Genomic DNA, 17,400 nt, shown 5'->3' with positions numbered 1-17,400 from the left:
TTGGCTGAAAGATAACGGATATCGGATGCACTTTATTCATCGGAATGTATCAATAATATCCAACTTATACCACTGACCTACTTGTTAGGATTTGATGGGAAGGGTCTTTCATGTTTCTAGGGATGAATCAGGTGAAAACAAATCCAAAGGTCAAGTCCTTGGCTGGGAGTGGTGAGCAGAGAATTTGACTGTGGGAATGTCAGATTTTATCTCCTGTGCTACAAAAAATGTTGGTTGCTAATGTCAGTCTGTGGAAAAGGCCTGGGCATGGATTGGTCCACTATTTTCCCCAGTCCTATTCAAATTCATGTGCCTGTGGATTCCATTGCCCTCTAGGTCTATGTGCTGAGAAGACAAAGGGCTTTTTGCAGCCACTTGGAAGCATCAGAGTAATAGAAGCTCCACTGAGGGACACAGGATGTCATCTTATAGTTAGTTCATCATTTAAGTGGATAGCAAATTGTTTTTGTAAATTTAGTTAAATGATTTGGATAAAGTCTTTTATTCCAAATCATTTAACTAAATGATAGATCAGAACTGAGAACGTTTATGGGCTGGGATTCCAGGAAAATAATTGGAATAAGATTTGACAAAACAATTTACTTTTAATCCATGATTTGCGCTGGAGGTTTAACTTTTTTAATCATCACATTTTTCTTACTTTTAGAAGCATCATTTGTAAGTCTAGTTTGAAAGCCATGTTGTTACATGTTCCTTATTTTATGTCTATCATTTTTTTTAAATTTTATTATCTTCATTTCTTACAACCATGATCATTTTTCCAAGATTGATCTATTGGTGAAGCTATCCATCATCAATGATTTTATAAAGGAAGTTGTGTTTTCTTTAAAGCACTGGTTTTAAAGGAATTCTTAGCACATTACAATTTAATTATAGATGGCAGAGACAAAATAATCAGTAAAACTTGGGATTTGGAATTAGGTGCCTTAGCTTACCTATGTAGATATAAGAAGTCAGATTCACGATGTGATATCCTACCTTAGAGTAAACAGAGCATCCTAGCAATTCATCTCAGAGATTATCTCTTTTATCACTTCTGGCCTCCTAGCTACCAGTTATTTTGAATACAGCTTCATATTCTTTTTGCCACAATTTAAAATATAAAAAGCTCTGAAAACGAAAGGGATTTTTTTAATTAGTTTGTGTTAAAGCAACAAAACCAAACCTTAACTCATATGAGGTTATTTATTCCACTAAGTGTAAATACTCTTTTTTTTTTTTACCTGCAGATAAATGACTTGTTTGATTACTATCTGCTCTCCCAGACTCTCTATAGCTGTTATACAATATACATATGTGCATTATCTTATCTCTCCAAAATCTGAAAAATCCTGAATTCTAAAGCCTTATGGCCCTAAATGTTTTAGATAAGGAATTGTGAGTTTCTATTATCTTTGTCATTCTCCCCAAAGCAATTGATAGTTTTCTACAAAATGCCATCTATACTCTGTCTTTGTTTACTTGTCTCCCATTTATTGAATGTATTTTAATCCGGCTTTTGTCTACACTATTCCAATGGAACTGTTCTTCTTGAGGTCCCCTCACTCCCAAGATGAGTTGTCATCCTCTGGGTGGCAGATAACTTGTCTGCAATCACTGTCACCAATGTCCTCCTTGTCTCTCCATCCTCAGCCTTACATGGCATCCCCTTCCCCTGATGGCCAACAGCCCTTCTTATTCATTGTGCTGATTCTGCATGTCCTCTTTATATTATTCCCTGGGTCTCTTCTCAGTGTACTTCTCTTTTTGTTTATATTTTCCTTGGGCTATCTTATCAACATAGTTGCTTTTTTTGTGTGGTCAAATACCTATAACATAAAATTTGCCATTTTAAGTTTTTCAGTGCAAAGTTTAGTGGGATTAAGTACATGCACATTATTGTGCAACTGTCACCACCATCTATTTCCAGAACTTTTTCATCTTCCCCAAATGAAACTCTGTGCCCATTAAAAAAAAATAAGTTCCCATTCCTTTCTCCCCCAGCTCTTGGCAACCGTCATTCTACTTTCTGTCTCTGTAAATTTGACTGCTCATATAAGTGGAATCATACAATATATTTTTTGTGACTGGCTAATTTCACTTAGCATAGTGTCCTCAGGGTTCACCCATGCTATAGCACCTGTCAGAACACTCTCTCTTTTTAAGGCTGCATAATGTTCCGTTGTTGTTTTCTAATTTAGAATCTAATTCTAATTCACTGAGTAAGGAAGGCAACGGCTGATGCCAGAGGACCTATCTATATGCTGTAGGACTCCTTCCATGGTTTATATCTATAAATGGAATACTACACAACCATAAAAATAATAAAATCATGCTATTTGTCACAACATAGATGGACATATAGGGTATTATGCTAAGTGAATAAGTCAGACTGAAAAAAAATACCACATGATTTCACGCATATGTGGAATTTTAAAAAAAAATGAGCAACCAACAAAAAGCAGAATCAGACCTAAAAATACGCAGAACAAACTGATAGTTGCCATCGGAAAGGGAGATGGGGAGGTGAGCAAAATGGGTGAAGGGGAATGGGAGATCCAGGCCTCCAGTTATGGAATAAATAAGTTGTGGGAATAAAAGGCACAACACAGAGAATATAATCAATGATACTGTAATAGTGTTGTATGGTACCCGATAGTAGCTACACTTGTAGTGAGCTTAGCATAATGTATAATCTTGTCCACTCACTATGCTGTACACCTGAAACTAATGTAACATTATAGGTAAACTCTACTCAAATTAAAAAGAAAAAAAGGTGCTCTGGCTAAAGAAGGAAAAGGAAATGGTTCTAAAGAGTTAGGAACCCGGGGCACCTGGGTAGCTCAGTTGGTTGGGTGACTGCCTTCAGCTCAGGTCGTGATCCTGGAGTCCTGGGATTGAGTCCCGCATCAGGCTCCCTGCTCGGCGGGGAGTCTGCTTCTCCCTCTGACCCTCCTCCCTCTCATGCTCTCTGTCTCTCATTCTCTCTCTCTCAAATAAAGGAAATAAAATCTTTAAGAGTTAGGAACCCACCAAAGACCCCTGGCTATGAAAGAAACCTAAACAACCTGTTCAATGAAAGTCCTAATCAGTAATCCCAGAGGGTAGTACTGTTTCCTGGGCCCAATACTATCAACAGTGTCTAGTGATGAACCTGGGTCATTGCAAGTTAAACTGTGTGCTACATTTATTTTATAAGCCTCCAGTAAAACATGGAATTATATATTTCAGAGGTGCCAAAAACATTTAAAAATAAAATGGTTTAGAGACAGATAGGTTGGGATCTTTATTATCGTTTACATAAACTATTGAAAATTTCTTAACTGGTTACCTTGCCAGTCAAACTCTTCAATTCTCTTCTCCATATTGCCATCCAAACATTATCTACTTTAAACTCAGTGCTGAACATGCCAGTCCTCAGGGTCTGTGGTGGAAATGCAACTGCACTCCAAGGCATTACTGTTCCTTCCTAGCTTTTAATCCAAGTGCCTGTCCTAACTCATCCTCCCAACCAGAGAACACAAATACCCTGAGACACACAGAGTATTTGATACACAGAAATATCCTTTCTGAGCCTCAGAGGTTTTTTTGTTTGTTTGTTTTATAACCTGTGAATTGTTTTAAGAATTAAATAAGATGTATATTAAGTGCTAAAACAAAGCACTTTAGCACATAAACTCAACGGTAGCTAATGATAATTGTGATAATGATGAAGATGTTAAAGAGGAGGAAAAAAATACGAATCTTACATACAATTTTTTTCTAAAATAATTGAGTGCTTTAGAAGGCATTTTTTTTTTGATGTGGTATATGATTGCTTAATCGCGAGCTATTTAGCAAATATCTTCATAGCTCCTAATAGAGCACGAGGATGGGAAAAGGGTTATTAAAAAAGAATTAAATGTCTAACCAGTCCTCACATTTGTTTTTATGAGTTTATGCATTTATGTAATTATTTATTTTATGAGGCAGGAATCTCACATATAAAATAACAAAAATAATAATAAAAAAATTGAGGTCTAAACCTGGTCCGAAGTAAAAGTGTTTCTACAAGTCCTAATTGTATTAGTTTTCTGTTGCTGTGTAACAAATTACCACAAATTTAGCTCCCTAAAGCAACATCCATTTACTGTCTCAGTTCTATAAGAAGTCTAAGCGAGCTCAACTAGGTTCTCCGCTTAGGGTCTCACGAGGCTGAATTCAAGGTTCTGCCAACTGGGCTCTCAACTGGAGGCTCTGGGGGACAACTGACTTCCAAACTTATTCAGGGCCTCGGCAGAATTTAGTTCTTAATGGTTGTAGGTCTGAGGTCCTTGCTGGCTGTTTACCAGCTATCACTCTCAGCTATGAGAGGCCTCTCTGATCCTTGTATGTGGCCTTCTCCATCTTCAAAGCCAGTAAGGATACTTTGGATCCTTCTTATGCTTTAAATCTATCTGACTTCCCCTTATTCCATGAGCTAGAGAAAATACTCTGCTTTTTTTTTTTTTTTTAAGATTCATTTATTTGAGAAAGAGAGAGCACGAGGGGGTGCAAAGGGAGAGGGAGAGAGAATCTCAAGCAGACTCCATGCTGAGCGCAGAGCCTGAAGCAGACCCTGAGATCACAACCTGAGCCAAAACCAAGAGCTGGTTGCTTAACTGACTACACCACCCAGGTGCCCCCCAAACTCTCTGCTTTTAACAGACTTCACCTAATGAGGCCTGACTCACTTGAATAATCTCCCTATTTTAAGGTCAGCTAGTTAGAAACCTTAATTTTCTCTGCCATGTCCCTTTTTTGCCATGTAACAACAGAATCATTGTAGTGCTGTTCCATCATATTCACTAGGGAAGGCATCATATAAAGATGACAGTCATTGGGGATCTTAGAATTCTTCCCGTCATATTGGTGTGCAGGTAGGATCCTTTCTGGAGATTCCCATTTCTGAGTAAGTCCATGGGATAGAAGATTGAAGAGATGGGAAAAGATTTTTGGGTCACTGGCTGCAGGAACATGGAATGAAATTTTACAGATGACCTGGGGAGCCAGGACTATAGTGAGGGTACACAGAGCATTGGTGCTTTCAAACTAAACCCTGACATGTCTGCTAGAGCTTTGATCACTCATTATTTGCCTAAGGGAAAGACTGCCATGTCCCAAAGGGGAAATTGTTTGCAATTAAAGTGTTTGTGCCCTGCTTGCTCCACTGTACCCACTCCCAAAAAGGAGACTGTTGATATATATGCCTTCACCTGTTATCCAGAACCTTATTCAGGAGACTGTGCCCCATGTTTTTCTTTCCCAGTACAATTCCTCTATCCAGGCAAAATTCCAAATCAACTCAGCAAGCTATTTACCTAAGTAAATAAATGATAGTGTCAAATCTCATCAAGGATATTGTATCCTCCAAATAACTTAACCTTCAACCTAAAGCATGAGGGGAAATAAAGAACTATTCTTGAAATATTTTAAAAATTAAAAAATAAGCATACCTGGTGTAAAAAAAATCAAACAATACAGAATGAATGACATTTTGCAATACTCAGAAGCAGTACAATTTTGATGTTTTATATATAATAGGTAATTATAAACTTAATTAGATATATTCTTCACATCATAATACAGAGACACTTTTCTGTAAACATTCACCCCTTCAACTGATTGTAAATTGTATTAGTTTTAGGATGAGGTTAAAAATTAAGTCATAGTAGATTCTATGGTGTTAGCACATGTTTAAGAAGAAGGAATATTTAATGAGTAAATACCCTGTAAAAAGAAACTTAGTTTAGAAGGGATAAATGAAGGGGAGAAATTGGAGGGGGAGACGAACCATGAGAGACTATGGACTCTGAGAAACAAACTGAGGGTTCTAGAGGGGAGGGGGTGGGGGGGATGGATTAGCCTGGTGATGGATATTAAAGAGGGCACGTACTGAATGGAGCACTGGGTATTATACGCAAACAATGAATGATGGAACACTACATCAAAAATAAATAAATTTTTAAAAAAGAAACTTAGTTTAAAATTTTTTTAATTTTATTTTACTCTGTTAGTCACCATACAGTACATCATTAGTTTTTGATGTAGTGTTCCATGATGCATTGTAAAATGAATGCATTATTTGTATTCCTTAGACATCTCAGCAACTATAAACCTTTCTGTGTTTCTATCCCTTTTTTCTTTCATCCCATACCCACCCTTTATTTTGTTTTTCTGGAGGTCATCAGTCAGCATTAGATGTGTGGCCCAGCTGATAAGTCCCAGTGTTGCTCTGAATGTGCTGGAGGGGGTGGCAGAACTAGGGTTAAGGTCGTGGTGGTCAGGGACTTTGTAACAATGTATTCTATATGCCCTAAAGGTATAGAAGGTTGACGGGAAGCCATTCGTGAGTTTGTTATCATATTAGGACCTTTATATAGAACAAAATGAGCCACATCCTTGACAGTCTATTCTAGAGCTGAATGTATTATATTCAAATGTATTAAAGAATGAAGGTATGTACCTTTATGCCTAATTTAATATTTTCGGATCCATTCCCTTTCCACATCCTTCCGTCACTTTCTAGTTAGCTTAGTTTGATACCTCCAGTTTCCCTCCATCTGGTCAGAACCCCCATCAGTTATACATTTTCTGGAGTAAGATGCAGTAACTGTAAAATGGTTTTGTTAAGAAGGGGGCACCAGGTCGATCTCCATACACTTCTGTGAGCAAGGCAATGAACTTCATGTGAAACTGAAGATAAATGATAAATATTACAACAGACCCAGTGGTCAAATTCCTTGCTATGTGGAGTTTAATGACAGCTGTCAGTCAGCTGTTTTGCTGAAACCTGATTTCATGACTTTGACTATTAAATTTAGTAGTGAGGCCATTTTTTTTTTTAGCCTATTCTGTTTTAGAGATAATGCTTCTGAAATATAACCGCCCACTCTCTCACAGCCCATTACTGTGGTGGAATCAGTTAGAAAATGCCTGCCTGGGGAAAAAAAAAAAAGACCTAATTCTGTAAGGTGTACACTTAGATGTTTTTTTGTTGTTCCTAAGCTTTTTCAAATAAGTATTTATTTTCATCACTATTTACATAATAGGAATTACTTACCAAATTTTGTTTTTTAACAATCCCATAATAAGCAGAGTATTTAATTGAAAATGTTTTTAGTTTTTCATAAAACAAAATGTTTAAAATTTATAGTTTTAACTGATGGTTACCAGATTTGGGGGGGCGGTGAATGGGGAGATGAGTGAAGTAGATGAAGGGGATTAAGAGCACACTTATTCTGATGAACACTGAGAAATATATAGAATTGTTGAATCACTATATTGTACACCTGAAACTAATATAACATATATGTTAATTATACTGAAATTAAAATAAAAGATAAAAATAAAATAAAATTTGTAGGTTTACAGTATATGTGATTTTAGTGGCCTGGGAGGATTTTATGTTCCTACTATGGTATTGTTCTTCTGAGGAAAAGCACCATGATAGATAGTAAGTCAGTCACTGTGTCACATTTATTTATATGTAATTTTAAGTAAATAAAATGTTTCTGTATAATGTGATACAATGTTACTCTATCTGGGGATTTTTGAATCTTATTCTAATCATTTGCTGATGGACTCATCAAGTGACTATGATTTCTTTTTTAACCATTTCTGTCCCTTTTGGGCTAGTAGCTATTCTTTTCCCCACAGATTTAGTGGACCTAATTATTGAGTATTAGGATAGAGTTGGTCTGGCTGGGGGTTTAAAGTAAGTAATTTAAGGGGCACCTGGATGGTGCAGTTGGTTAAGCATCCCACTCTTGGTTTTGGCTCAGGCTCTGATCTAATGGTCTTGGGATCGAGCCCCACATCAGGCTCTGTGCTCAGCACAGAGTCTGCTTGAGATTCTCCCTCTCCATCTTCCCCTCCCGCTTGTGTATGCTCTCCGGCTCTCTCTCATAAGTAATTTTTTTAGAAAAATTAAAAAAAAAAGTAATTTAAAACTATTCATTAATTGATAATGAGCCATGATAATTTTGATTTTCAAAAGTAAATATTAGTGGGAGTTGAAAAAAAAATGTTTAGATAGAAGATAGCAAATATTAAAAATATGGGCCAATTATAAGAGACACAAAATCAAGGGAGCAAGTTTTGGCTATTTGGAAGGGAATTAAAGTGTGGAATATTACTACTCCTTCTTTTCTTTCTTTATGTAGACATTCAAGTCTGTTACATCTGTAAGGAATAGTTGATCACCCTAAAAGTGTTCTCTTTCCTCTGCCTTGCTCTTCTACCACAACTGAAAGCAGCATCCTTCATGGTAATACATCTTGCTTTAAGATAGCTTGGTATCAAGCTATCAAAATTAGATTTCATAACAGGCACATCACAAAGTGATTATTTGCCCTATTTAAAAACAAAACAAGCAAAAAACTGTAGGTATCCTAAAAATATTGACAATCCTAATGCACTTAAAATGTGGCTGTATTTTAGCAACATACCGATTTACAACAGTTTCTGAATCGTCCTCTTTTCCTTCCCTTTCCTCTTTACGTGCAGAAATTGCTAAAAGGTTTTGTGCTGATGTCTTGATACATCTCACTCCAAAGTCTCCTGGAGATGGCATTCTTTCGTTGGGATTTAGTCCCCGCCCATCTGCTGGCAAAACCTAAGCCTTTGTCTTCATGCTTCTACCTCTACCTGGAACTCTACATTGTTAACTTTGCATATCTGTTTGGATGTTCTCAAACTTGGCTTTTTCAACATCTTTGTTCCTTCTTTATTAGGCCCTTCGGGTAGCTAAGAAACAGAAGCCAAATTAAAGTGGTTTAGCGGCCCCTGGGTGGCTCAGTCAGTTAAGTGTCCACTTGATTTTGGCTCAAGTCATGATCTCAGGGTCGTGAGATCCAGCCCCACATCAGGCTCCGAGCTCAGTGCAGAATCTGCTTGTCTCTCTCCCTCTGTTTCTTTCTCTCAAATCTAAAAAAATCTAAAAAAGTTTAAAAATAAAGATAAATTGGTTTATCAGAAAGAAGTATTTATTGTAAGGACTCAGGGGTGTGTTGCAGAGACTTCAGGGGCAGTAATCCTTAGGAAGGGACTAAAAACAGAACTAGAAAGTTGAAGGTCTGTCTCTTCCTCCCTCCCTTTCTGTCTCTCTTTTCTTCCTTCTTTGTGCATTTCCCGTGTCTCTCTGTGCATTTTTGTATTCTTTTTTCTCTGTAGACTAGCATTTTTTGCTCCTTAGTTCGTGGAGCAAGAAATGGCTACTCCACAAGTCAACATGTTTAATTCAGAGACTGATTCTCTGTTACCAGTTCCAAATTCTTGGGGCATCAGGAGGACCCAGCAGCATAGTGGTGGGGTAGGACAGGCACCAGTCATGTGAATGTACTATTCCCAGTGCTGGCAGCCTGCTGGCTCTGGGGTTGAAGTTTATAATGAGAATAGTTTGGTGTTAACTCCCGTCACACTGAGACCCTGGTATGCTCTGATGCCTTCATAGCCTTCTCTTTCCACTGCTACAGGGAAAAGGATAACATTTAATTTATTCATTCAGTGAACAAGTATTGACCCCTGCTTTGTTCCAAGCTCATAGAAATCATACTTGCAAAAAAAAAAAAAAATAGCATCTGGAAGTGGGGCAGCCCTGAATTTAAGCAAGCAAATCAAATACACCAAATACAAATGTGTTAAGTTCTATAAAATAAAGGAGAGGAGCTAAGATAGAAAACAATTCAAGAGAGGATAAGAATTTACTTTAGAAAGTCCCCTCTGAGGAGGTGAGATATTAAGCTAATACTTAAAGAGTGAGACAGAGCTGGCAGGAAAGGATGTGTTTATTTCAAGCCTATTTAAAAAGATCTGATTTGTGAGCAAGGGGAGGATGACACAGGAGGAAGCAGAGGCAAGAATATGACTTGTAGGTCAAGGAGTTTGGATTTAATCCCAAGTGTCGCCACAGTAAAAAATCATTAGCCAGGTTGCTGATGTCATATAATCCATTAAGAAGTATTTATCTAGCCTTTAATTTATGCCAGACTTCAGCCTGGTTTACTAAAGAGGATTAAAAAATAAGTCAAAAATATAATCCTACTGATTCTGATTATAACTAGCCTGAGAGGCAAGGCTGATTGAGAAGATTTGAGTCTCAGGTAGGAGACAGTGGGGGGCCCACTCTGGTCATATGTGCAGTGACCCCAGGCCCAGGTATCAGGCAGATCCCAGAGCCAAAGAGCCAAGGAGGTTTGTGAAACTGCTCACAAGGGGCTGAGTGAGAACTTGTCATGTGTCAGAGGGGGGCTGTCATATAGAAGAGCACACACTGTGTGCCAGAACCTTCTAAGCCTTTTAAAATATCTACTCAGTGAAAATCCACATAGTAACCCTGTGAAGTCAGAATAATTATTAACCCCATTGCACAGGTGAGGAAACAGAGGCACAGAAATGTAAAATGACTTGCCCAGAGCCAGACGACTGTCAGGGTAAAACCAGGATTCATGTGCAGGGAGTCTGGCATCAGGTCTCCTCTGAGCCACCATCCAGTGATGTCTGCAGGCTGTCATCCCTGACAGGTAGAGAGGGTGATAGCTAGACAGGGTTGCAAAGAGGGAACACAGGGAAAATTTTGGTTAAAAAAAAGTGATGAGGTATGCAATGTCAAATTGGCAGTGAAAGCAGGATAGACAGTGGAAATATTGTCAATATGGCCTAGGGCTCTGCACAGAGGATCTTGCTATTCCTTATATTTCTGTGCACTGGCTTTTTGAGGAATAAGCAATTTGGGATCACTGAAAAGTACTTCTAATGCTTACCGGTGTCATCTTTACTTCACTCTGTTAGGACACTAATTGTTCCAAGCTCTCTTTTCTCAGGATTGATTCCATCCTCAGAGGTACTATTATTAGTTTATGATCAGAACAGATTGTATTAAAACTCCTGTTAATGGAAAAGCAATAGAAAAACTGCAAGATATTTACATATTTGCATAGAAAGCATTTTTATACAATACAGTTTTACTTGGAATAGATTTTATGGTATTTTTCACATACTACCTACTTTGAGGGAGGAAATTATATTATCACATAAAATCACATGTAATTCACACGTATCTTTCCTTATCGTGTTCAGCTTGATTCAAATGAAGAGTTAAGTGTGAGTTAGCTTGTATTCTTGACGTAGCACAGAGCAAAAGAAAAAAAAAGATCTAGTTATCATTGAGTTCATTTTGGAAAGCAACAATTCTCTTGAAATTGGGTGTTGAATTAAGCAAGTTTGTAAACCTTCAGTTTCTGATATTTCTTTAATATCAGGAAGCAGTGATAATTCTGTCTGCTGCCAAACACCGTTATTAAAGTTACAAAGGCTCTGCTTATTGGACCTCCTCAGGGTCATGCCGTCCCTCCTTGCTTACCGTTTTTGCCATAGACTCTTCTAACAATTTAAATATGTCCCTGAAGTTATATGAATCCCATAATTTCAGAATCTATTTAAAAGAACATTCTGCATCGAAAGAGTTTTATCACGGTATAGCAATCTGTCTAATCAGGGGAGACAAATGACACAGTAATTTGACCAGAGAAAATTTAATATAAACAATTATTAACCTTCACAAAGAATTTGATATGAGGAACTGGTTGGGAAGAACTAAAGAAGACTCTAGAGAATATAAGAATAGCAGATTTAAGGAGCAGCCACTACCCCTAGAGCTGAGATAGGCTGTGCAAGGAAGAGACACCCCAGCCCCAGGGCTAAGATACTGACTTTACAGGAAAGGTCATAGCTGTGGTCACTGGATGGTGGAAAAGCTGGTGTGGTCTGGTGTGGTCTGGTGTGGTGTGGTAGAGCTTGCCAGAAATAAACTCCCTAAGGTGCTAGGGAACAGCATTCCCAGAGAGATGTCTCACTAGAAGTACTCTGTCATACAGCCCCACATAGTGTGTGCCCAAGGCAACTGCTACCTGCTGGGTGCTTCAGGCTGCCCCACACTGCTGGAGCCTGGTGCTGGGGAAGCCACCCATACTGCTGCAGCACAGCATACAGAACCGTTTTCTTCTACTAGACTTTCCTTTTTTCTTTTTTTTTTTTTTTTGAGATTTTATTTATTTATTTAAGAGAGAGAGAGAGAGAGAGAGAGAGAGAGCGAGCAGGATCGCACAAGCAGGGGAAGGGGCAGAGGGAGAAGGAGCCCTACAAGGGGCTGGGATCATGACCTGAGCTGAAGGCAGACGCTTAACCCACTGAGCCACCCAGGTGTGCCCCTCTTTTTTTTTTTATCACCTTTTATCCACACAAGTTAACATTGTACCAGCTGTTGAAGGAATAATATTTAAAGAGCACATAATCATTTTCACAGAGCAGGCAATGTAGGTGAATTTGGAACTAAGCAACAGTGATTTGGTGAATGGCATACCTGGGATTTGCTATTTATCCACTCTCAGTGTTTTGACCAAGGGCTTTTTAAAGCTGTTGTCTTGAACTTTTAATAAAATCGCTTCATTTTTTTGAACGTGCAATTTACCTGTCTATGATGACTTTAAAAGAAATTGACTCACTCTCATGATTCCTTATGTCACATTTGTGCTTCCACCAGTTCTTTGGAACAAAATAATTATTTTCACATACTTTACAGCTAATCATGATGGAAGCTATTGTAAACAAAACCAAGTGTCCCACATTCTGTTAGAATGGGACATTTTTAGTTTGGAGTAAAAATAACTTTGTGTTACTTTATATATTATAGCATATTAGTTTTAAGATCTTTCTTGCCTCTACACAACCATGAGATGTTAAGTAAGCAAGCTCACGAGGGACAAGAACTGAGTCATTCTTGTTTAGCATAAATTTCCAGCATCTGGCATAGTGAATGAATGACCCACAGTAGATGCTAAGTTGATTATTTATCTATGCATGAATGAAAATAGATTATGGCTGCCTGAGTTCATGGGTAAGCTATTTTCATCACTGAGAATTGCAAGAAATAGTTATGTCTGTGTAAGACATTAGGTATAGAATAATGTATATGTATGTGTAAAATGTATAGTTTAAGGCACATATTATATGTATTAAAGTACAATAAATTCTTTCCCAAGAATTCTCAAAATCTTTAAAAAAAAAGAAATCACAGTTTGAGGAACCACAGAAACCCTATGAGGAGAAACTATCCATGGTGATACCATATTCAAAGAGAGATACTTCAGAAAGTCAGTGAGGTTTGCTAGGGGTCACAGTTACAAGTTCTGGAATGCAGTCATTTTCAGAAAGGAGTAATAAGTACTATCTTTGGTTTGAGAAACTTGTTATTATCGTCCTTGAAAAAAGGGGTTTTCTTGCTGCTGCCAGCTTTATTTGTTCAAGATATATCCATCTTGATGGGGAAAAAAAGCCTAGAAAAATAACATGTTTGTGAGTTTATATGCTAAAGGTGTTAATTTATGAATGCAGAAATGTTAGAATGAAAAAAATATGTCATTCTTAAGAGACTAGAGACTAAACTTCCACCAAATATTTTAGCATAGTAGCTGTTGCTGATTTAGAATCCAAAGTACCAACTAATAGAGGTTTAGTTGCTGTAAAGAAATGATATGGAAGAGAAGAGGAAAATGAGAAAAGACTGGATAGTCCTAACTTTCTAATCTACTTATCTAAAGATAGTAATATAGAATTATTTTCATTTCCTTATTGCAATTCCTTTAAATTTATATTTTCTTTATACTATTAAGAAGAGGGGCACCTGGGTGGCTAAGTCAGTTGAGCATCTAACTCTTGGTTCCAGCTCAGGTCGTGATCTCAGGGTCCTGAGATCAGGTTCTATGATCAGCTCAGAGTCTGCTTGGGTTTCTCTCCCTCTCTCTCTGCCCTGCTGACCTTCCCCTTGCTTGTGCACTCTCTCTCTCCCTCAAATAAATAAATAAAATCTTAAAAAAATACTACTAGTAAGAATTACCTTTCTCCTTCTTAACAATTAGTACAACTACTTTCTCATTGATAAGGAAGGAGTAATATGAGATGAAATCTGTATTAAGTTTGTATGTCAAGTTAATTTTCCTTAGCATCTTTACTTAGTAGGATATCGGTTTTATATTTAATATAATATGAATAATGTAAGTGAACTCATAAGAGACAGCGGTCATGATTAATTCATATTTATTAAGATTTCAGTGAGAGTTTGGCATTGTATTTTATAAAAACATTAACTCCTTGTGAGTTGTATTCTGATACTTTTGCTCAACTTTGTACTTGATCCTTTTAAATTTGAATTGAACTTACTAGCATCTTGAAATTCTGGAACTGAAGGAATGGCAGAGAAGAGGGCAAAGGATTGTTTGTGAGGGTTTTTTTCTTCTAATAACATAAATAAAAGTCAAAGGATATAATAGCAACAATAACAAAATTCTAGAGCAGTCTGCATTCCTGAAGCAGTGAGGGCCCTTGGGAAAAGGAGGTAGCAATACAAAGCATCTGTGTTCTTCCTTGTCCTATCCACTTAAATTATGTACATATATTACCAACAGAAACTTCTCTTTTTTTAGCAAACAGCACTGCAGTTCTCTGTTGTTTGTGAGTTGAAACACTAGGGGACAGCACTAAAATATTCCATAGTTGGTTGTTATTGATCACTTGCATAGTGTATAATAAGTAAAGATTTTACTGTTAAAGACTATTGAATGCCCTGTTGATTTCAGTGGATAAAAAAAGCACAAAGAGGAAGATGAGGTTTTCAAGCCCATAATTTCAGCCTTTGTTAGATGATGATTTGAATAATTTAGAGAACGCTCCCAAGCTACTTTTTCATTTGTAAGAAGGCATGATCATTTAAAAAATTTTAATTTTAACTTTAATTTTTTTTTCTGATAAAAGTGTCTTGTTCTTTTCATTCTTTCAGAGTAAATATTGTGCATAATTTTTTTTATTTCTAATCTTGTTTTCCAGGCACTTTGGAAAGACATGAAACAGGAGAAAGAGCAAGAATTATTCTCAATTGTTGTGATGATTCACAGCTTCTAAAGCCCGATTCTGTACTTCCCGTTGCCTCAGAGACACATAAGCACAAAAGTGTAGAACAGAGATCCTCCAGCTCCTATCAGTTTGGGCCAATACCTTGCCCTGGTCTGCAGGTGGAGTCTTCATGTAAGGTAAGTTCAAACCAAGTTGCTGCTCCCAGAGAACATGATCAACCCCGAGTAAGAAGTGATGTTCCTTCATGGATATGTGGCAATTAAATGTCAGCACAGAAACGAGAACTGAGAGGTGACTTAATCTACCAGACATATCTACCAAGTGATCTTGGGTGAATCAGGATAACTTTAAAGTGATTATTAGGTTTGGTACAGCATTCTTTTTGACAAGATAGGTTCTGGCTATCGTAATTGAGTCAATCTTATATTATCTCTTGAGTTCTGGATGGTTTTCACTTGGGGGAAGGGCTATATTCTGTGGTCTGGATCCATTTTTGTTTTTCAGTTGAGTATATATTACCTCTTCTTTAAAATGCTTATTATGAATAAACCAAAAAAGTATCACAAAAACTGGATTATTGTATGGAAATTTTTTTTATATATTCAGCCTCTATAGGATCACCAGCTCTTTAGGATTCCAAGCCTTAATTAATACACAGTGATGGAGATTGCATTTAGTTTCATAAACCAAGTCAACCACCTTCACAGAGATTTGGATGAGCTTTCTTATTTTCAGTTGTAAAATAATATGATAATTTAATCTGATTTCTTAAGGGACTCTTCCATCTTTTTGTCATCTATATTTCTAAGTTATCCACTCATCATGTTGCTGTAACTATGCCATTTATATTATATATCTAATGGAGTATTTTCTATGTAAACCTATTTTCATAATATTATGTATGACTTTTTAATGACTGCATCATGCTCTATACTTTGCATATACTATTACTGATTAAATTATTTTCCTGTGGTTAATATAGGGATTGTTTTTTATGTTTCACTTTTATGAATAACATATCTATGAACCTTAAAGCTTTTTTTCATATTCAGTATTATTTAATGGGTTATATTTCCAGAAGTGGGATTTCTAAATCAAAGTTTCACTAATTTGTTCACATTTACCATTATTTTAATAGTATTATGAAGACTTAAAATACCATTAATAAGGACTTTAAATAAGGCTTTGTTTTATCTCATGTGCATATGTATGGTTAGAGGCAACAGGATATGTCATCTCTAAGAAAGCTTCATGAGCTGCTCAAGCTGTGCCTTAAAGCTGCAGGGTAGGAGAAAAAGGGGGGTGTGGGGCACCTGACTGGCTCAGTGAGTAGAGCATGTGACTCTTGATCTCAGGGTCATCAGTTCAGGCTTCACATTGGGTATGGAGCCTACTTAAAAAATAAATTAATTTAAAAAAAAAAAGCTGCAGGTTGGGGGTGGGGGTACCTTGTGTGATCTTCAGCTTTTTGGGTTTAAAGACTTGATTTAGATTTCATCAGTGGGGCCAGGCTTTATCAACCTTTTGAGAACTGAGCCACACTAACCAAACACCCAAGAAATGCATGTATAAACTAGAATGACAATGCTCTAGTTTATGATGATAAATGTCATTGAAATTTTGTTCATCACTCAGCATATTGTCATTGTAGCAAAGCTAAGGGTAGCGGCGGGGAAAAACCACAGAGGGGGGCAGGGGCAGGGGCTGCTCATTACCTGAGCTCTGAGAGTCTGATGCGAGGTACTGCGTTTCTTGGGTAAGGCTGATCTACACTGACAAATTCCTAAATTTTGCATCTTTATTTTTTAAGACTGCATTTAGGCCACCCACTTTTGTTCATACTTTCCTCCTTCAGATGTTAAAATCAGTCATTAGGCTACAGCCTGTCATTGTTGGTTTGTAGTTTTTCTTTTCTCATTTAGTCAGATTGATTTTAGATTCCAAAAACTGCTTTTCACATTCTTGAAATAGGTCCTGTTTTGTAAGGAAAAGTATGTCGGTCTGATGAGACTTGAACATTCACAACCGGAAATGACAGTCATAAAGTCTTAGTCTCCAAATGTGGGAAATTAAAGCCTACGTGTTACAAGGCTGAGGTAAATAAAGCCCGGTGGGTGAGCCCAGATGACTGCCCCGCACTCCCATCTTAATGTGGCTTTCCTGCTCTCTATGCATAACAGAGTGTGCATCTTATAGGGGGAATTATATGCTAGAATAGCAGACGAGAACTCAGAGATATGTCTTGACTCGTGCATGTCAGATGCCCAGGGTCTGCAGGAGCAAATCTCATTCATCAAGTGCCTATTTTACTAGTTTAATTCCCAGAAGGTAAACTGATTACTATTTCTTTCAGTTTCTTGGAGGACCTCAGAGCTACCCTTTAGGTAGTGGTAATAGTATATATAGATTTCATTTTCTTTATGTAATTTTGTTTCTTTCTTGACTCCGGGAAGCAATAAAATGCCAGAGTCTTGT

The 17,400-nt window shown here is 37.3% G+C and overlaps 1 protein-coding gene across 4 annotated transcripts in view; it reads left to right on the top strand.

The window, feature by feature from the left end:
* The window catches only part of WDR72 (WD repeat domain 72), a 219,275-nt gene that overhangs the window by 64,078 nt on the left and 137,797 nt on the right, over positions 1-17,400 (top strand). For all 4 annotated transcript variants that reach the window (XM_027572310.2, XM_027572311.2, XM_027572313.2 and 1 more), the window contains one exon: positions 14,899-15,101. In XM_027572310.2, the coding sequence (XP_027428111.2) occupies positions 14,899-15,101 (203 nt within the window). The remainder of the gene's footprint in view (positions 1-14,898; positions 15,102-17,400) is intronic.

The sequence above is a fragment of the Zalophus californianus genome, chromosome 6 (assembly GCF_009762305.2).
Source record: "Zalophus californianus isolate mZalCal1 chromosome 6, mZalCal1.pri.v2, whole genome shotgun sequence".
Lineage (NCBI taxonomy): Eukaryota > Metazoa > Chordata > Mammalia > Carnivora > Otariidae > Zalophus > Zalophus californianus.
Note: the sequence above shows the minus strand (reverse complement) of the source record. Positions and strands in the feature narration are given on the sequence as shown.